This window comes from Chrysemys picta, chromosome 11 (assembly GCF_011386835.1).
Source record: "Chrysemys picta bellii isolate R12L10 chromosome 11, ASM1138683v2, whole genome shotgun sequence".
Lineage (NCBI taxonomy): Eukaryota > Metazoa > Chordata > Testudines > Emydidae > Chrysemys > Chrysemys picta.
Window position 1 is genome coordinate 69,998,242 of NC_088801.1, and position 21,678 is coordinate 70,019,919.

The following is a 21,678-nucleotide window of genomic DNA, read 5'->3' on the forward strand; positions in this document are numbered from 1 at the left end:
CTCTGATATCCTTGGACCAAAACGGCTACCGCAACACTGCATAAAACAGGCCATGGAACTTCCCAAAACATTCTTAGAGCATATCTTTTAGAAAAACATCCAGTCCTGATTTAAAAATTGCCAGCGATGGAGAATCCACCACAACTCTTGGTCAATTGTTCCAGTGGTTAATTACTCTCACCAGTAAGAATTTTCACCTTAATCCTGCCAGTCTATATTTATCTAGCTTCAGCTTCCAGCTATTGGATCTTTCTCTACTAGATTGAAGAGCCTGGTATTAAATATTTGTTCCCTGTGGAGATACTTAGACTGCAAATTAAAGTTGGGCTACAATTGAAAATGGCATAAATTAGATTAGGAAGTAGAACAGTAGACCCTCAGAATTACAAACACTAGAGTTACAAACTGACCAGTCAACCACCCACCTCATTTGGAACCGGAAGTACGCAATCAGGCAGCAGCAGAGACGGAAAAAAGCCAATACAGTACAGTACTGTGCTAATTGTAAACTACTTAAAAAAAAAAAGGGAAAGTTTACAAAAAAAAAATAAATTGACTAGCCAAGGAAACTGTTCCTGTGCTTGCTTCATTTAAATTCAGATGGTTAAAATCAGTGTTTTTCAACAACCCTAACGTTTTGTTCAGAGTCACGAACATTTCAGAGTTGTGAACAACCTCCATTCCCAAGGGGTTTGTAACTCTGAGGTTCTGCTGTATTAGAGAGAGAGGTGTGTGCTCTCTTCAGTTATGGACAACATTTGATCAACATTTCTGTATGGTTTAAATTTCCATTGTCTTTCTTTCAGGAATGGCAGCGGTAAAGCCGTCTCAAATGTGATCATAGACAAACAGAATTCTGATGATGAAGATGATCAGTTTGTAGTGGAGGCAGCACCACAGCTACCTGAAATGCCAGAAATGGAAACGGTCTGTTAATATAACAAAACCCCAGCATTTTTGCTCAAATGTGTGTTCAGAGTTCCCTTAATGCTGTCCAATTTTTTTTTATTTGAGCAGTTTCTTAGCTGGGATGCATGCATGCTTTAGATCACAGCGATATAAGCTTCCTTATAACTAAAAGCTTTTACTTTTTCTTATGTAGGAGCCAATAGTGGAGCTGGATGGTGATGAGAAGCATGGTAAGTTTCTCTGGCTCTTCTCTGTTCTTCTGTGATTCATACTCTACACAGGATGTAAAAGAATCTTAAATAGATAATGGGAATAACATTTCTTGATCATGTTTTGATCTTGCATCTTGAGGGTATGTACTTCTAATTTATGCAATAACTAAAAAACAAAAATACAGAAACAAGCTATATAGCAAAAGCAATCTGTTCTTATTGTAACAGGGTAGCAGGATCTACAATCCAGGTAGGGATACAGATCTGTTAATGCATCCTGTTAGCAAGAGTTTAGAACCCTGCTGAGTAAATTCTGCTAACTTATTATGGTAGGTACAGCTGGTAAAGTCCATGGAGAACCAGCATATTATCAGATCAAAGTGAAACTGAACTTTGGTATCAGTATGTGTTTGCTGCCAAGTTTTAAAGAACTGGCAGAAATCACTGACTAAGCATCTTGAACCAAAGTTTGTTGACGTGCTCAACCAGCTTTTTACAGCAATAGCCTCAGGTGCAGAAAGAATATTTTCTTCATTTCAGTTTATTCAGCTGGTTCAATTCAATGACTAATTCATTCATAGTTGAGAAACTGGTTATGAGTTGAAAAAGCAGGGAAGTTTGTTTTCCTTCCCTAATCTATGAATAAAAACTACGGATGCGAGGATAAGATCTACTAGTTCTAAAATCTTGAAGGACATGGTGACCAGAAACAATTTGTTCTCTTCATTAATTACAGATAATACTTCCCTTTGTTTATTAAATTAGTTTTAAATGGAAAACATCTTTGATAAACATTTTTTCTTACATATCAGCACGTTTAAAGTAATTTCATTTAATAAATAAAATGCCGTTTTTGTACATTTTAATTGAATTTGAATTTCCATCCAAATAGAGATTGACACGCATTGCAAGTAAAAAAAAAAAAAAAAAAAAATTATTCATCATCTAGCAAATAAGAAATGCATCATTCACATTCACCATTTTCTAACATAAAATATAAAACTTAAGAATCTAAATACATATAAGTTAAACTATATAATTGCTTAAATAAATGTGTATAATATAGTATATGCTCCTGGTTAGCAAAATAAGCACCAAAGTTAGGAGAATGGCTATATTTAGTTGCAAATCAACATGTTTCAATGGTTACCAACCAATGAGAATCAACCTTTCTCTTTAGGAAGATAACTAAAAAGTACAAATGCAAAACAGTATTAAAATCAAAGATTTAAATCATGGTTTCCTATTTTGATTATTTAAATCCTGATTAAAATTGGTGATTTAAATCAATCCACCAGGCAGCTAGGCTTAATTAGTTTTGTTTTGCAGTTGTGACTGAGTTACCAGTAAAGCAAAGCCCAAGAAGGAGCTAAGTCTGGTATTATTATACAGCCCATGTAGACTTTCTTTTGAGTGTGGTCGGAACTGTCAGGTCACACTGATATAATAAGCAGCACATGTTATCAGGAACTAAGCCTGTTTTCCTTTTAAATTATAATAATGCTGAATAGAAACTTAACTTCTGAGAAGTGTCTCCTGAAAAACAATGATCTAGATATGAGTTCTAATCTGAGCTCTACCACTGATCCATTTTGTGGCCTTGAGTGAGTCACTTAACTTCTGTCTCTGCCTATCAGGGACTGTGGTTTTGTGATTGCGGTAAGCCACCAAGGGGTAAATTCCCATTTTACACTGAGACAGTGCATCTACATTGGAGTTTTGCATCAGTGTAGCTACCCCCGTACAAATATCTCTATATAGACAGGCTTTGGGATTGGAATGAGGATTGCCTAGTTTACAAAAGCTCCAGTTCAGCAAAGCACTTAAGGGCTTGTCCACACTTAAAACGCTACAGTAGCATAGCTGCACTGTTGTAATTCTTCAGTGTAGAGACTACCTACTCCGACAGGAGGGACTGCACAGCAGAGGTAATCCACCTCCCTCAGAGGCAGTAGCTAGGTTGACCTAGCAATGTCTACATGGGGACTTAGGCCTGGACTACACTACGGAATTAGGTCAACATAAGGCAGCTTATGTCGACCTATTTATTTCAGTGTCCATACTACAGCCTTGTTCCCGCTGATCTAAGTGCCCTGCTACACCTACATAATAACTCCACCTCTACAAGAGGCGTAGGGCTTATGTCGATGTAGTTAGGGTGATGCAGCATCCGCGTGGACACTGTGAGTTACTTACATTGGCTGTTGGCTGTCATTCTTGTCAATTTCATGGCTCCATGGTGGAGCTGTGAAACTGACAAGAAAACTGCTCACAGCTTGAGCTATTACCCAAGGGTGGGTGGGTGGCTCCAGCTAGAGCCTGGCTGTCCCCCAGGCTCCTGTCCCCCAGTCCAGCTGCTGCGCTGACTCCCTACTCTCTGCCAGGAGCCCCGCGACACCAAGGTTCCCAGCTCGCCTCCCCTGACACACTGGGCCCTCAGCTCCCCGCTGGGAACCTGGCAGCCACCCAGGCTCTAGGCGAGGAGCTCCAAGTGGGGAGCGGGGAGCCAAGAGCCTGGGGGGTGGGGGGGGTTGGGGCAGATGGGCTCCCAGCAGGGAGCTACACAGAGCTGAGATCCTGGGCTCTCAGGCCCCCTTAAGTGTTCCTGGTGAGGAAGCACACCACCAACAGAAGGAGGACAGTGTGGACATGAACCACTGCAGTAATTGCTGCGGTAGCTGTAAGCCAATCTAAAATAGTTGGTAGTGTAGATATGCCTTTAGATCGGCTTAACTAAACCACTCAGGGGGGTGGATTTTTCACACCCGAGTGACATAGTTATGCCAACCTAATTTTCTGCTATAGATCAGGCCTAACTCCTGCTGGTACTTAGGCGTCTAAGTCACTTAAACGCTTTTGAAAATGTTATCCATATTTAAATGTATGCACATGCTTAGGTCTCATTGATTTCACATGCTTAAGTGCTTAGCTGAATCAGGGCTAAAACTAGCTAATGTTTGCATAGCGCTTTGAAAACATAACATACTATCTAGGTATCAAGTAGTGTTGTTGTTTCTCACAGCCATAAGAATGTTATATTAGAAGTGTGAGAAAAGATGAGAAAAATCATTTGAGAACTGATTCTGGGCTAGCCCAGCAATCTGCAGGGAGTTAGTTTCAGACTTCATATTCAGTAGCCCAGCATGGTCTGTGTGTGACCACTTCAGTTAACAGGAAAAATGAGTTGTCATTACATAGTGTCATTTAAATGAGAATTTCGGAACGACACTGTACCTGAATGAAAGTATAGAAAACAGTGCAGAAAACCTCCAATATTACTGCATTGTTGTGCTAAAAATGAAATAAAGTGCTTTTGAAAGGGAAAAAACCCTTTCAACTGTTTGATTGCTGAGTCTTAACAGACTACATTTCTAGATGTATAACTCTATTTTAAAAGAGAATAAATTAAATGTCTCTTACCTAACAATACCTGAGTGCAGTTTCCTCTTCTACAATACACACCCGTATAGGAAGGCAGGTAATACCTTGTGTTGCTTTAGGTACTAACGATAACATTAAAAGTTGCAGCAAAAAACAGAATCCTGCAAATTCTGATCTTTATAGCTATAAAAAGCCTGTTGGGCAGTGCACCATGGAAATATAATCTATAATTCTGTCAGTATGAATAAAGTATCCAATTCAGTATCCAGTTCAGATGGTTGTCTCTTTAGGCTGAGTTCAGGAGACCCGTTTTGTCACTAAATAATTTAAACGTTCTTGTGGCATGTTACTTTAGTCAGCAGAGTGTATACCTCTGCATGACTGACCGATTTAGAGTAAACTTTGAAAAAGTGTACAAATAAATCTGCACAAGCAAGTTGGTTCTAAACATCATTACGCTTATTCTTTATCCCAAATCTCATTCATTTAGTTTCTCAAAACCTAGACTCCATTGTAATTTTACTGGACCTGGCTTATTTGAGAAAGGTGTTTTCCTAAATGTCCATATGTAAATTTTGCTCTTTGTAAAGGAAGGGCATAGAGATTAGATGATCCATGTATGTAGTCTGTACAGCATTTGGCGGATTTTTCTGAATGAAAAGTGCTATATAAATGTAAGAGATTGTTATGATAACATATAACTCAAGAGTGTGGCTCTACACCTTTAGTGAGCTATACTTTCACATAGTTTTGTGTTGATTTAAATAAGTTTGAAAAAATTAAAATTAAAACCACCTTTTCTCTTTGATATTTTTGCAAAAGGAAGGTTTACTTTAACTATCACCTACTTTGGCTGGTTCAGGTTGCCTTTAGGTCAACAGTTCAAAGGCTAGAATAGTAGTCTTGGAAATACACTGTTATAACATGAGGTAGTTTGTTTGATAAAAGTAATTCGTTTGGGGATGGTGTCCTTTGGGCTGTTCCCATTTATCCTTCTCCTATCCATTACCCTCCAGCCACGCAGATTTGGATGTGGCTCCTCCCATAAAGCCTTTATCCTTGCTTTGACCACCCGGAGAATGGGTTCAATTTAAGAGTTTAGATGTTCCCTCTTTGGCTGTTCAACGCAGAGGAGCAAAAGACTCACCTTGGTATGTGCCTCAGGAAGATGAACGAAGCCCAGTAGGCCTCTATTATGATTCTATGACCTGACTTGATTTCTTTCCTCTCCCCCATCTCCTCTCTGGTTGTGCTGTGTAATGTACTTGTCACTACACAATCATGACATCGTATAGAGATGGGATAGAGTAATGTACTAGAATACAGTTAAAGCTGGTCTAAAATCAGTTTTCATTTAACAGAATTAAGTGACCAGGTTTTAGATTAGTTTTCAGATTATTTACAACAGTGTTTTAGTGTCAGTAACCAGCACTAAAAGAACATTGATCTTCAACAGGTGGTCTTGTAAAAAGAATCTTGGAAACTAAGAGAGATTATGAGACATCGCAACAGTCAAAGTCTACAGAGAAGGTAATGTGATAATGGGCTACAAAGACTTGTCATTCACAAATGTTTCAGTAGTGACCTCTCTTTCGTCTGTGCATTGTTTTTTTCTTCCTAGTTTTCTTTTCCTTACTTATCTAGTTATTATCCTTGATTTCTTAAATTCATCTTTGTGTTTCTCAAATTATGTCAAGCTTTCCATATTAGTCTTTGCCTTTCTCCCTTTTTTCATTCTGTTTTTGTATTTGTTACCGTACTCCTTTTTCATGTCCTTTATTTTCATTGTTAGCTGGAAAATGCCAAAAAGACAGGACAGGGAATGAGGAAAATAAGTGAGTCTCAGAAGATAGTGACATCTCTCATTTTGCTGCTTATCAAATCATGCTCTGGTCAGAGCTCTATAATTGAATTAATCAAGAAAGCATCTTTGCAGCAAGAGAAGTCAATGAGTTTTATTAATTTCAAGCTGCTGTACTTGTAATACTGCTTCAGTTGGGAACTATATGAGGCGTGCTCTGTGTGTTTGCATAGCAGTAATGTTTTGATTCCAGTCTTAGTTGTCCTTTGGGCATTTGTAGAGCAGCATCCTGTTGCCCAGCAACAGTTTCATGGGCTGCTAACCAAAATAGGATCTTAGGATACTATTAACCTTATAAAGTATAATCAGATGTTGGTTTTCTGATATTGCTTCATGTCTCCAAAGCTATATTGATTGCAGCCAGTACTGAAGTGTAATTAATGTAGTGTGTGTCTTTAGCCTTTATACTGAAAATCCTTTACTGTTTGAGCCTTGGCAAGGTCTTGTTGCAAATGCCCATCGGACTGCATGATAACGTTTTAGATTGATTTTCCTGATCAACCAGCCATTGAGAAGGCTAGTAAATTACTGGGCCAACTTGATGAGCTAGAGAAAGACCTTGGGAGTCACTAAAATATATGTTGGCAGGTAGAGTATAAGAACCTAGACAGGTAGACTTTCATGTGCTTACAAGTAGGCACTTGTAACTCCCAATTTTCACCTGGAAAGTCCACAAACCTATTTTTACTTCAGTTTATCCTTAATCTTTATTCATAACTATTTTCATTGGGCAAGAACTTCAGTAGTGACCTGGGATTTTGTGTGCCTCAAATATTGGGTGCCCAACTTGAAATTTGCTGAGCACCCACCTTCTGAAAATCTTGCCCTTATTAAGGTATCTCAGGTTGGGCACCCAAAATCACTAGTCAGTTTTGAGGACCTTGGCCATTGGGTTTCTTTTGTCATATCAGAGTTAATAATTTCACACTTAGTGGCAAAGTGTATGGCTATAGTTTTAATATTAGTCTCAAAGATACCTTGAGTCATGAAGGCTGTCTGATGACTTTGTGGTTGATTCATTGTTGTGGGCAAGTATCTTGGGAAGCTTTTGAACACTATAGTCCCATTCTAGTCACATATCTCTTTTTTAATTTGATGCAATAAGGCTGGCTGCTGGCATCTTGGTGGATCAGGAACAAAATTCATTAGAGAGTATAAATATCTCCAGATGACTGAAAAACAGACACACCTGAAGAACTGACCTTATGGAGAGCTATTATGGCTCAATAGTGGTCTCTAGTTTCTGTGCCAAAAGTGGTAGTGTTAACCTGAACCCTTTGAAGTGTAATCTTCAGGTTGTCCATAGTTAAGACCTGAGATTGGTATATCTGTGCTTAAAAAATAAACACAGTTTGCCTTGCTGTCTGGAGGCAGTAGATTATGTTGTCAGAAAGGCCTGGATCTACAAATAGACATAGGGGTTGCAATGCCTAACTTGCTGTTACCTAAAAATCACTGAAATCCACAACGCCTGCATTAGGCCATGTTCTCCCTATACAATGAATGGGGGGAGGCATGCAGTTTAGGTGCCTAAATCCCTTCATGGATCTAGGGCAGAGGAATCAGGATTTACTTTCTTTCCTCCCCATGTTGGGACTGCCAAGGAGGAGTGCAGTTCCTCAGAGGGAAGAAGCATCTTTATGACTGATGCGTGGGACTGTGTCCAGCCAGCCTTTCTTGGCCGCAGGAGAGTCCCACAATGCGGCAGAGGAAAAGTGAGGTCAGACAGTGCAATGAATGCCTTCTCAAACAAGAAAACCCATTCAATTTTTCCAAATGGCAACCCATTATCAGCAGACTTTGCTGTGGTCAAACTCCTCTTTTATTCTACTTTAAAACGCATTGCAAAGCACATAGAAGTGTAGGACCGGAAGGGACCTCAAGAGGTCTTCTAGTCCAGTCCCCTGCACTCAAGGCAGGACTAAGTATTATCTAGACCAGAATAGTAAAAAGGTGGACCGCAGGCCAAATCTAGACCAAAAGACGAGTTTGAACAGACTGCAAAATCTTTTTATTTACTTCTTATCATTATTATTTTTTAAATTATTTTTAGCCTCTCATTCTCTCATAATGCAATCTCCAATACATTGTACTGTGAATTGATGAGTGACTGGTTCTCCTTAATTCCTTATTTGCTTAATTTGAGCTATCATCATTTCCACTTATAAAAAATTGTATTTTCCTTTTTAAAAAATTACTTTATGCTCATAGGCTCATTTACACTGTTGAAAGCTGTAGTCCTGCCTCCGGTGCTTTCGACGTTTAATGGCTTTGTGTTTAAACATGGCACCAGAAAAAAAAAGTACACTTGATACCAAAACCGTTCATTTCAGGAAGAGTGAACCAATGCTTACTGTTTTATTTTGTACAACATCCAGAGGCTTGACCACTATGTTTCATTTATACAGCGGTTTGATTTTATTTTTCATGTAATGCATTTAAAAATATAAGCAATGGGGTATATTACTAATGCACAGCTTGCATGAGTTTGTTGAACAGGGGCACTTGTGGTGTGAAAAATGTTTCTCTAGAGTCTGGACCTTGACTACACCTTGACCAAGAAATTTGGACCTTGACAAAAAATAATTGACTACCCCTGATCTAGCCCAATACTAAATGTACATAAATACTATCCCTCTCTTGTTCTTACAGTAAAGTCTATTGTTAACAACAAATTTTAGTAAAAGTTCCTATATACAAAGTATATAGGTCGTCTTGAACTAATAAGGCTGCTAATTTAATATCCATTGGCAGGAATGAGCTCTGTCTGTATACAAATGCTTAGAGAATGGAAGGGACGAGTGAGTGACATTCTGCTCTGCAATACTGCGTAATTAGTTACCAGCAGTGTACACTGAACTTGTATTGGATTTTTTTTCTGTACACGTTACCATTCCTAGATCTGTAACTAGATGGTGCTGTTCAATCATCAAATCTGATAAACTAGATTTGATGAAAACTATCAGGTCATTTAGTTCATTCTTCTGCCTGGGCGGGATTGTTCTGTAGAGTATTTTGTCCTGTGAAGGTAAGCAGTGGGACTTTATCCATTTCCTGTGAGAAGCTGTATAACACCTAATAGATTTCACTGTCAAGAGACTTTTGTTTGGTAATCAGCCTAAATCTCCTTTTGAATAATTTCATTCCATTTCTCCTGATTAAATCTCTTTAAACCGTAGCAAACAAATCTGCTCCCTTCTACCCATTCACATTTTTCAAACGCACATGGCAGTTGTATCCTTCCTCAGTGATCATTTAGTCATACTATATATCTTTATATCATATGATCTCTAAATACCTGCCTGCTAGTGTACTGGGTCTTTATCGCTACTGCTTTTCAGATCACATCAGAGACATCGTTATGATCCAGAGAGAAGCTGTTATTTTTCTGACAATAGAGAAGAACTGTTTGAGGGGGAGATTAAAAGTGCTTGGTAGCAGTATAGTTGAGAGGGTATTGGATTTCAGGAAAGCATTTGCCTTAATTTGAGGAATTAAGAAACTGAACGTGTGGTGCAAAAAGAAATAGTATTAAAAATATCTTCACTCAGGCACTGTAGTAAGAGTACATATCTTTCCTGATGTTGCTAAAACTACTCCTGCTGACAGAAGAACGTTTCTTCTTTCCATATTCAATTCTTTAGACTTTAAAGCCTAAAGCTGTTACTTAGCAAAGATCAGAAAAATTGTCTGTTCGTATTTTGAGTGCTGTTTATGTGCATTAATTTATTATTAGATATTGTTTTATTTTAAAAATCCAATCTATAAAGTGGGTAAAGATGGTAAATTAATGCTTAGGATTCAGCAGTGTTATGTTTTGACTAGAGGATATTAGACACCATAACTTTTAACTGTTGATTGTAATGTAGCATTTATTTATTCATGGCTTCATATGAAATACTTTCCATGCCCACTCTCACAAACATACCTATGCTTTCTTGAAACACTGGTGTTAGAAAAAGGTTAAATCTACAAATGCAATAGCTATGTAGTGAAAGTACTTAAAATAATATACAAATTTTTCAGGTCAAACAAAGAGGTCACCTTGGAAATACACAAGGTTTGCTATCTTGATTAGCTTCATTCAGCCTAACAAATTCCTGAAAAGACTTCTCAAATATATTTAGTTAGAACCTGACTCCTATGTTAAACAGTCAGAGAAAGAAACAGATGTTATGTTTTGTATTCCACTTCATTTATTTGATGCATGGCAAAAGTAGACAGGTTATGAAATAGAATTTTTGCTACGTGGGATCACTTACTAAAAACTCCCATCTTTGTACTACCAAAAAAGTTCACTGGCTCTGAAAAAGAAGCAATTCCGCAAGGTTTTTGCTAGAAACAAATGTATTAAATAGTTCCATAACCTGGATAAAGTTACCTTTTATCACAAATGGTGTAAAAACAAAAAATCTTATCACTTTAAGACCAAACCAATCATGATGATTGTTGATATTATTTTTGTTAAAGTTCCTCAGAATAGCATAGACTCTGAACTATGATATGGTGGATCCCCCATAAAAGCAATTAGTAATTTATACATGCAGTGGTGTAGTCATGTCAGTCCCAGGATATTAGAGAGACATGGTGAGGTAACAATTTTATAGCTGAAGAAGCGTTCTGTGTAGCTCAAAAGCTTGTCTTTCTCACCAACAGAAGTTGGTTCAATAAAAGATGTTACCTCATTAGTAAATTATGACTGTTAAATTAGCTGTGTTTGTTTAAACCATCCTCAGATCAAGTGTTGTGACACAGTCTGTTCTTTGGGAGCCCAAGCTTCTCTGTATCCTACTATTTTGTGACACAAGGAAATGCTTACAGTGGGATTTAACTATTAGAATGCAGCTACCCTAGGGCCATACTGAAGGTCAATTGTATTATCAGTGCTTTGTCATGATGTAGTGATTATTTAAAGCTGCAATAAAATACAGTGAGAAACTTTTGATATTAGCATAATGAATACATTTCTGCATGTAGACGACCATACTATTTCAGGGCTTCTACAGTAGAGCCTGGATATGGCTGATTAACCTTTCATTTAACATCACTGAGAGAAAATTAGCATAGGCTAATGGAATGCTCAAATCCAGCTTGTCTTTTATCCTAGTCCTAGGTTCAGGTCACTGTGACTGCAGCTCTCAAGAATACCTTGGTTGCATGTAGTGAACATGAGAACAGGATTTTGTGAATATTATTTATTATTTGAGTTACAGTAGTGCCTGGAGTCCCCAGTTAGGAATCGGGGGCGCATTGTGCAAGACACTGCATGTGTACACCTCGCAACCAAAAAAAGAGATGATCCCTGCACTGAAGAGCTTAATGTGTAAATGTAAGCTGAGCCAACAGGTAGATACAGCAAACAGATCGGGAGCACAAGGTCACAGTGAGACAGTTATGATTATTGTAATTAACAGGGGTCACAGCACATCTGCTGCCTAATTAGTGTTTTGTAGGTGTCATGCCGGAAGCAAGTTTCAAGGAGGAATTTGAAAGAGGATAATGAAGTGTCTTGGTGGAGTTATGTGGGGAGCCCTTCCCATGCATGACCTGAAAGAAAGCATGAAGTTGTCTGAAGGAAAATTAGAGTATGTCTACACTGAAATGTAAGCCCAGGATTTGAACTCAGGCTCAAGCCTACCCCCTTCCATCCACACACAAATTACACTAACTCAGGGCACAGTCCCAGGACCCTATGGGGATGCAGGGTCCGAGCCTGAATCAAGCTGGAACACAGGGTTCAAGCCCTATTGGTTTGCGGTGTTTATGCAGCCCCACCAGACTTGGGCTCTGGGAGTCCACCAAAAGTACCCCACAGGCTGACTTTCTTTGTTCACTGGACAGTCAAGTTTAGAGGGGAAGTCAGTTTTTCCTACATTGTACCACCAACAAAGGGCTAGAGCCGCCATGTGTGGGAGTGCACTAGTAATTCTGGCATATGGATGGTTGGACTTGGGCCTACATAATGTAGTGTAGACACTGGATCCCTAGGCTGGGACCCTGGATTTAACAGTTCCTAATTTGGGGTTACAAATGAGTGTAGACTCTCAAGCCCTAGATTAACAATTCCGGTCTGCTAACTCGTGGTTTACTGACCCTGGGCTTTCATTGCAGCGTAGACATATCCTTAGACTAATGGCTGATGAAGGCTGGTACCATTGACAGAGAGATGGGGATTCAATAGCTTAACAGTCTGAGAGATGATGGGTAGGGAGAGCTAAGCCATGAAGGGCCTTAAATATGAAGACAAGTTAGTTGTGTTTGTTGCAATGGGTGAGGCATGGAAATTACCAGTGAAGGGATGTAAGAGAGGGGTCACGCAGTAAATGACAAGCCAGGAAGGTGATTTTTTCAGTATCATGTTGAATGGATATAAATGCGGGGGCAGTTGGGGTGAAGCATCTGCGAAGGCAAAGAAAGACGAGATTGTAGTAGGAAAGGTTGAAGATAATGAAGACATAAACCAGAGCTTTAGCAGAGTGGACAGAAAACAAATGCTGGATCTTAGAGATGTCATTCAGAAAGAACCAATGTATGTATAGAACTGCTACCCCATCTACAAATCAGTGCTGATTTAATATTTTCCACTTAACTTCCTGCATGTATAAAAATTAATCATTAGATTTGTTTGTGGATGTGTTTGGGTTTCAGAACCTCCGAGGACTTTGCTGAAACAAACCCTTGCTAAGTATTTAGATTTGATGCTTCTACAGGACATTCATTGATGTTGAGTGAGATGATCTCCAGAAGCTGAGCTGGGTTCATAGAATCATAGAATATCAGGGTTGGAAGGGACCTCAAGAGGTCATCTAGTCCAACCCCCTGCTCAAAGCAGGACCAATTCCCAACTAAATCATCCCAGCCAGGGCTTTGTCAAGCCGGGCCTTACAAACCTCCAAGGAAGGAGACTCCACCACCTCCCTAGGTAATGCATTCCAGTGCTTCACCACCCTGCTAGTGAAATAGTGTTCCCTAATATCCAACCTGGACCTCCCCCATTGCAACTTGAGACCATTGCTCCTTTTTCTGTCATCTGCCACCACTGAGAACAGCCGAGCTCCATCCTCTTTGGAACCCCCCTTCAGGTAGTTGAAGGCTGCTATCAAATCCCCCTTCATTCTTCTCTTCTGGAGACTAAACAATCCCACTTCCCTCAGCCTCTCCTCATAAGTCATGTGCTCCAGACCCCTAATCATTTTTGTTGCCCTCCGCTGGACTCTTTCCAATTTTTCCACATTCTTCTTGTAGTGTGGGGCCCAAATCTGGACACCGTATTCCAGATGAGGCCTCACCAATGTCGAATAAAGGGGAACGATCACGTCCCTTGATCTGCTGGCAATGCCCCTACTTATACAGCCCAAAATGCCATTAGCCTTCTTGGCAACAAGAGCACACTGTTGACTCATATCCAGCTTCTCGTCCTCTGTGACCCCTAGGTCCTTTTCTGCAGAACTGCTACCTAGCCATTCGGTCCCTAGTCTGTAGCAGTGCATGGGATTCTTCCGTCCTAAGTGCAGGACTCTGCACTTAGCCTTGTTGAACCTCATCAGGTTTTTTTTGGCCCAATCCTCTAATTTGTCTAGGTCCCTCTGTATCCGATCCCTACCCTCTAGTGTATCTACCACGCCTCCTAGTTTAGTGTCATCTGCAAACTTGCTGAGAGTGCAGTCCACACCATCCTCCAGATCATTAATAAAGATATTAAACAAAACCGGCCCCAGGACCGACCCTTGGGGCACTCCGCTTGAAACCGGCTGCCAACTAGACATGGAGCCATTGATCACTACCTGTTGAGCCCAACGATCTAGCCAGCTTTCTATCCACCTTACAGTCCATTCATCCAGCCCATACTTCTTTAACTTGGCGGCAAGAATACTGTGGGAGACTGTATCAAAAGCTTTGCTAAAGTCAAGGAATAACACATCCACTGCTTTCCCCTCATCCACAGAGCCAGTTATCTCATCATAGAAGGCAATTAGGTTAGTCAGGCACGACTTCCCCTTCGTGAATCCATGCTGACTGTTCCTGATCACTTTCCTCTCCTCTAAGTGTTTCATAATTGATTCCTTGAGGACCTGCTCCATGATTTTTCCAGGGACTGAGGTGAGGCTGACTGGCCTGTAGTTCCCCGGATTCTCCTTCTTCCCTTTTTTAAAGATGGGCACTAGATTAGCCTTTTTCCAGTCATCTGGGACCTCCCCTGATCACCATGAGTTTTCAAAAATAATGGCTAATGGCTCTGCAATCTCATCCGCTGTGACGGGTTGGATCACAGAAACCCCCTTGGGAGCTGCCAACAGATGTGCAAAGACTACCCCTGCTTCTGTTTTCCCTGCCAGCTCAGGACTCCAGCACCCTGTCTTGCTGAACCTGACACTCCCGTCTGGCTCCAGACACAGATCCAGGGTCTGAATCACTTGTCCCAAAGCTGCAAGTTACCTGAAAACAGCGTACAGAAGTGCGCTTGTCTTCAGCACTCAGATGCTCAACTCCCAATGGGGTCTAAACCCAAATAAATCTGTTTTACCCTGTATAAAGCTTATGCAGGGCAAACTCATAAATTGTTCGCCCTCTAACACTGATAGAGAGATATGCACAGTTGTTTGCTCCCCCAGGTATTAATACATACTCTGAGTAAATTATTAAATAAAAAGTGATTTTATTAAATACAGACAGTAGGATTTAAGTGGTTCAAAGTAGTAACAGACAGAACAAAGTAAGTCACCAAGCAAAATAAAATAAAATGCGCAAATCTATGCCTAATCAAACTAAATACAGATAATCTCACCCTCAGATGTTTCAGTAAGCTTTTCTCAGACTGGACACCTTCCAGGCCTGGGCACAATTCTTTCCCCTGGTACAGCTCTTGTTGCAGCTCAGGTGGTAGCTAGGGGATTCTTCATGATGGCTTCTCCCTCTCTCTCTTCTTTTCCCCCCTTTATATATCTTTTGCATAAGGCGGGAACTCTTTGTCTCTCTGGGTTTCCACCCCCCCCTCACTGGAAAAGCACCAGGTTAAAGATGGATTCCAGTTCAGGTGACATGATCACATGTCACTGCAAGACTTCATTACTCACTTGCCAGCACACACATATACAGGAAGACTCACAGGTAAATACAGCCATCTGCAGACAATGGGAGTCATCAAGATTCCAAACCATCATTAATGGTCCACACTTTACACAATTACAGTAGGCCCTCAGAGTTACATTTTATATTTCTAGTTTTAGATACAAGAGTGGTACATTTATACAAATCAGATGATCACACTCAGTAGATTATAAGCTTTGTAATGATACCTTACAAGAGACCTTTTGCATGAGGCATATCCCAGTTACTTACATTCACTTATTACCGTATTTTCTCTAAAACGGTCTCAGTTACATTATATCAAGTTTTTATAAAACCATATAGACTGCACAACGTCACACCAGTCATCTGGGACCTCCCCTGATCACCATGAGTTTTCAAAAATAATGGCTAATGGCTCTGCAATCTCATCCGCCAACTCCTTTAGCACCCTTGGATCATAGAATCATAGAATATCAGAGTTGGAAGGGACCTCAAGAGGTCATCTAGTCCAACCCCCTGCTCAAAGCAGGACCAATTCCCAGCTAAATCATCCCAGCCAGGGCTTTGTCAAGCCGGGCCTTAAAAACCTCCAAGGAAGGAGACTCCACCACCTCCCTAGGTAACGCATTCCAGTGTTTCACCACCCTCCTAGTGAAATAGTTTTTCCTGATATCCAATCTGGACCTCCCCCACCGCAACTTGAGACCATTGCTCCTTGTTCTGTCATCTGCCACCACTGAGAACAGCCGAGCTCCATCCTCTTTGGAACCCCCCTTCAGGTAGTTGAAGGCTGCTATCAAATCCCCCCTCATTCTTCTCTTCTGGAGACTAAACAATCCCAGTTCTCTCAGCCTCTCCTCATAAGTCATGTGCTCCAGACCCCTAATCATTTTTGTTGCCCTCCGCTGGACTCTTTCCAATTTTTCCACATCCTTCTTGTAGTGTGGGGCCCAAAACTGGACACAGTATTCCAGATGAGGCCTCACCAATGTCGAATAAAGGGGAACGATCACGTCCCTTGATCTGCTGGCAATGCCCCTACTTATACAGCCCAAAATGCCGTTAGCCTTCTTGGCAACAAGAGCACACTGTTGACTCATATCCAGCTTCTCGTCCACTGTGACCCCTAGGTCCTTTTCAGCAGAACTGCTACCTAGCCATTCGGTCCCTAGTCTGTAGCAGTGCATGGGATTCTTCCGTCCTAAGTGCAGGACTCTGCACTTGTCCTTGTTGAACCTCATCAGGTTTTTTTCTGCCCAATCCTCTAATTTGTCTAGGTCCCTCTGTATCCGATCCCTACCCTCTAGTGTATCTACCACGCCTCCTAGTTTAGTGTCATCTGCAAACTTGCTGAGAGTGCAGTCCACACCATCCTCCAGATCATTAATAAAGATATTAAACAAAACCGGCCCCAGGACCGACCCTTGGGGCACTCCACTTGAAACCGGCTGCCAACTAGACATGGAGCCATTGATCACTACCCGTTGAGCCCGACGATCTAGCCAGCTTTCTATCCACCTTACAGTCCATTCATCCAGCCCATACTTCTTTAACTTGGTGGCAAGAATACTGTGGGAGACAGTATCAAAAGCTTTGCTAAAGTCAAGAAATAACACATCCACTGCTTTCCCCTCATCCACAGAGCCAGTTATCTCATCATAGAAGGCAATTAGGTTAGTCAGGCACGACTTCCCCTTCGTGAATCCATGCTGACTGTTCCTGATCACTTTCCTTTCCTCTAAATGTTTCATAATTGATTCCTTGAGGACCTGCTCCATAATTTTTCCAGGGACTGAGGTGAGGCTGACTGGCCTGTAGTTCCCCGGATCCTCCTTCTTCCCTTTTTTAAAGATGGGCACTAGATTAGCCTTTTTCCAGTCATCTGGGACCTCCCCCGATCGCCATGAGTTTTCAAAAATAATGGCTAATGGCTCTGCAATCTCACCCGCCAACTCCTTTAGCACCCTCGGATGCAGCGCATCCGGCCCCATGGACTTGTGCACGTCCAGTTTTTCTAAATAGTCCCGAACCACTTCTTTCTCCACAGAGGGCTGGTCACCTTCTCCCCATGCTGTACTGCCCAGTGCAGCAATCTGGGAGCTGACCTTGTGCGTGAAGACAGAGGCAAAAAAATCATTGAGTACATTAGCTTTTTCCACATCCTTGGTCACTAGGTTGCCTCCCTCATTCAGTAAGAGGCCCACACTTTCCTTGATTTTCTTCTTGTTGCTAACATACCTGAAGAAACCCTTCTTGTTACTCTTAACATCTCTTGCTAACTGCAACTCCAAGTGTGATTTGGCCTTCCTGATTTCACTCCTGCACGCCTGAGCAATATTTTTATACTCCTCCCTGGTCATTTGTCCAATCTTCCACTTCTTATAAGCCTCTTTTTTGCGTTTAAGATCAGCAAGGATTTCACTGTTTAGCCAAGCTGGTCGCCTGCCATATTTACTATTCTTTCTACACATCGGGATGGTTTGTTCCTGCAACCTCAATAAGGATTCTTTAAAATACAGCCAGCTCTCCTGGACCCCTTTGCCCTTCATGTTATTCTCCCAGGGGATCCTGCCCATCTGTTCCCTGAGGGAGTCAAAGTCTGCTTTACTGAAGTCCAGGGTCCATATTCTGCTGCTCTCCTTTCTTCCTTGTGTCAGGATCCCGAACTCGACCATCTCATGGTCACTGCCTCCCAGGTTCCCATCCACTTTTGCTTCCCCTACTAGTTCTTCCCTGTTTGTGAGCAGCAGGTCAAGAAAAGCTCTGCCCCAGTTGGTTCCTCCAGCACTTGCACCAGGAAATTGTCCCCTACACTTTCCAAAAACTTCCTGGATTGTCTGTGCACCGCTGTATTGCTCTCCCAGCAGATATCAGGGTGATTAAAGTCTCCCATGAGAACCAGGGCCTGTGATCTAGCAACTTCTGCTAGTTGCCAGAAGAAAGCCTCATGCACCTCATCCCTCTGGTCTGGTGGTCTATAGCAGACTCCAACCACGACATCACCCTTGTTGCTCACACTTCTCAACTTTATCCAGAGACTCTCAGGTTTTTCTGCAGTTTCATACCGGAGCTCTGAGCAGTCATACTCCTCTCTTACATACAACGCAACTCCCCCACCTTTTCTGCCCTTCCTGTCCTTCTTGAACAGTTTATATCCATCCATGACAGTACTCCAGTCATGTGAGTTATCCCACCAAGTCTCTGTTATTCCAATCGCATCATAGTTCCCTGACTGTGCCAGGACTTCCAGTTCTCCCTGCTTGTTTCCCAGGCTTCTTGCATTTGTGTATAGGTACTTAAGATGACTCATCGATCGTCCCTCTTTCTCAGCATGAGACAGGAGTCCTCCCCTCTTGCTCTCTCCTGCTTGTGCTTCCTCCCAGGATCCCATCTCCCCACTTACCTCAGGGCTTTGGTCTCCTTCCCCCAATGAACCTAGTTTAAAGCCCTCCTCACTAGGTTAGCCAGCCTGCTGGCGAAGATGCTCTTCCCTCTCTTTGTTAGGTGCAGCCCGTCTCTGCCTAGCACTCCTCCTTCTTGGAACACCATCCCATGGTCGAAGAATCCAAAGCCTTCTCTCTGACACCACCTGCGTAGCCATTCATTGACTTCCACGATTCGACGGTCTCTACCCAGGCCTTTTCCTTGCACAGGGAGGATGGACGAGAACACCACTTGCGCTTCAAACTCCTTTATCCTTCTTCCCAGAGCCACATAGTCTGCAGTGATCCGCTCAAGGTCATTCTTGGCAGTATCATTGGTGCCCACGTGGAGAAGCAGGAAGGGGTAGCGATCCGAGGGCTTGATGAGTCTCGGCAGTCTCTCCGTCACATTGTGTATCCTAGCTCCTGGCAAGCAGCAGACCTCTCGGTTTTCCCAGTCGGGGCGGCAGATAGATGACTCAGTTCCCCTGAGGAGGGAGTCCCCGACCACCACCACCCTCTTCCTCCTCTTGGGAGTGGTGGTCGTGGAACCCCCATCCCTAGGACAGTGCATCTTTTGCCTTCCAATCGGTGGAGTGTCCTTCTGCTCCCTTCCCTCAGATGGGTCATCTAGTCCACTCTCCGCATTAGTACCTGTAGAAAGAACATGGAAACGATTGCTCACCTGTATCTCCATTGCTGGTGCATGGACGCTCCTCTTTCTCCTTCTGGAGGTCACATGCTGCCAAACCTCTTCACAATCCTTCTGTCCCTGCTGCGCCTGCTCTGAATCTTTAGAACATTGTGGCCGTAGAAGCATCTCCTGATGTCTGTTCAGGAAATCTTCATTTTCCCTTATGCAACGCAGTGTTGATACTCGTTTCTCCAGCCCTCGAACCTTCTCTTCCAATATGGAGACCAGCTTGCACTTTGTACAGACAAAGTTGCTTCTGTCCTGTGGAAGAAAGACAAACATCGCACAACCTGTGCAGGTTACAACAGCTGATCGCTCACCGTCCATATCACTGTCCTCTTAAGAGCTTCCTCAACTGTTGCAGGAATTACTCAGAGAAACCTGCAGATGAAAGCCTCAGTGAGCTCTCCCCAGGCAAACTCCCTCTGTTAGCCTCTGCTGTTTGCCGCTCAGCTGGTTCGCTGCTGACTGCCCTTATGTACCAGTCAGGCCCACTCAAGGCCCACCTGGAACAAAGCACTCCCAATTCACACTTTTCAAACAAACAAGCAAGCAATCAAGCACACGGTCAAACTGACCAACTGTCCCAGCAGCAGACACTCAGATACTCACCAACACGGCCCCCCTAATGCAGCACTTAGCGTACCTCCTCTCGGACAGCTCCCAGGCAAACTCCCTCTGTTAGCCTCTGCTGTTCACCGCTCGAAAAAAAAGCCGGGTTGGGTGGCTTTTCCTGTGTTTGTTTCAGCATTCCTATTCCTTTGTATAAATATGAACCTTAAGTTGTGTTTTATAAATAAAAAGTAATATCCCTGCTCTTTTTGAAACTGAATTTTTTTTCTTTGTGGGTTCCAGTTCAGAAGCTGGTAACACTAACTTTCATAATTCGCACTGCAGAGAACATTGTGTCCTTGTTTCTTGGCCTCCTACTGAACTTCAGACCTAATATAAGCAGAAAAAACATCCTGTTCATTGAGAAATGATTTGTTTTACTGTTTTCCTATGGTTACAGTGAAAAGGTTTCTCTTGGTGATCCCTAGTAGATAGTTAGTCTGTTTAAAATGCAGAAACTATGCTATTTATGATCACACAATATTTTGTATAATAAAAAATCCAAACTTTTTTTGGAGACAAATGGATTAAAAAAACCAAAACTTGTCCAAAATGAGTTCTCTGCTTTTTCCTGTGCTGTAGAAAAAAAAGGGGGAAACGATGTAGCTCAATAAAAGTGTGACTGTTTTGTTCTACTTTGATAGCAGGACGTACTACTTCAGTAAAAGGGCACGTAGAAACTGTTAACCACTTACAGTGTGCATGTTTTGTAATTTAATCCATATTTCACTTCCGTTCATTTTAAAATAACAAGCACTGTATGTGGTAATAAACATAGAATGAAAAACTATTATCAAATAATTCATTGAAATATTGACTCTAGAAATACCCTTTCCAAATGGTGAACAATTACATCACCTCTTTCCTAATTTTTTTAGGATGTCGGGCATTTCAAATTTACCGAACAAAGTGAATATTAGAACTGTGTGTTCTGTGAGAAACCATCTGCAGAGCTATGCACGCCATTAGCTTGTGCTAGTTGCTTAAGAAAGGCGGAATGAAATGAAAGTAAATCCTGGGTGTTGGTGGTTTATTTTGAGTTCCCATCCCTCCCCGCAACTCCCATGTCAATGGCAGTTTTTCCCTCATTGATTAAAAAGAGAATGTTCCTACTTTTTAATTTAGCAAATCCCTGCGTGCAGTTCCACATTGCAGTCTATTCTGAACAAGGGAAGGGGAAAGGCAGACAGACTTTTTTCCCCAGGCATCCAAAATAAACATTTATCTTGGTGTCATAAAAAAACATGAAGAAAAGGAGGCACATTGGGCCTATAGAGTGAAATAGTCCTTTTATATGGGGACAGTTTATTGATTCTTGGATTTTATTGCGAGTGGGTTGTTTGAGGTATATGACCAACTGAAATGATTCTGGCATTTTTCTTAAAATGGAATATATCCTGTTATATATTTGTGCAAAATGAGCAAAGGTGACATGTAGGATTTTACCACCCACATTGCTTGTTGTAACGCACCATCTGCCACAATTCTTAGGGATTTAAAGAGAAATGATCCAAGCAA

At 41.7% G+C, this 21,678-nt stretch overlaps 1 protein-coding gene across 9 annotated transcripts in view; it reads left to right on the forward strand.

Moving 5' to 3' along the window:
- TRAF3IP1 (TRAF3 interacting protein 1) overlaps nt 1–21,678 on the forward strand; it is a 225,439-nt gene that overhangs the window by 182,937 nt on the left and 20,824 nt on the right. For all 9 annotated transcript variants that reach the window (XM_042859580.2, XM_042859581.2, XM_042859585.2 and 6 more), the window contains 3 exons: nt 807–927; nt 1,103–1,139; nt 5,959–6,032. In XM_042859580.2, the coding sequence (XP_042715514.2) occupies nt 807–927; nt 1,103–1,139; nt 5,959–6,032 (232 nt within the window). The remainder of the gene's footprint in view (nt 1–806; nt 928–1,102; nt 1,140–5,958; nt 6,033–21,678) is intronic.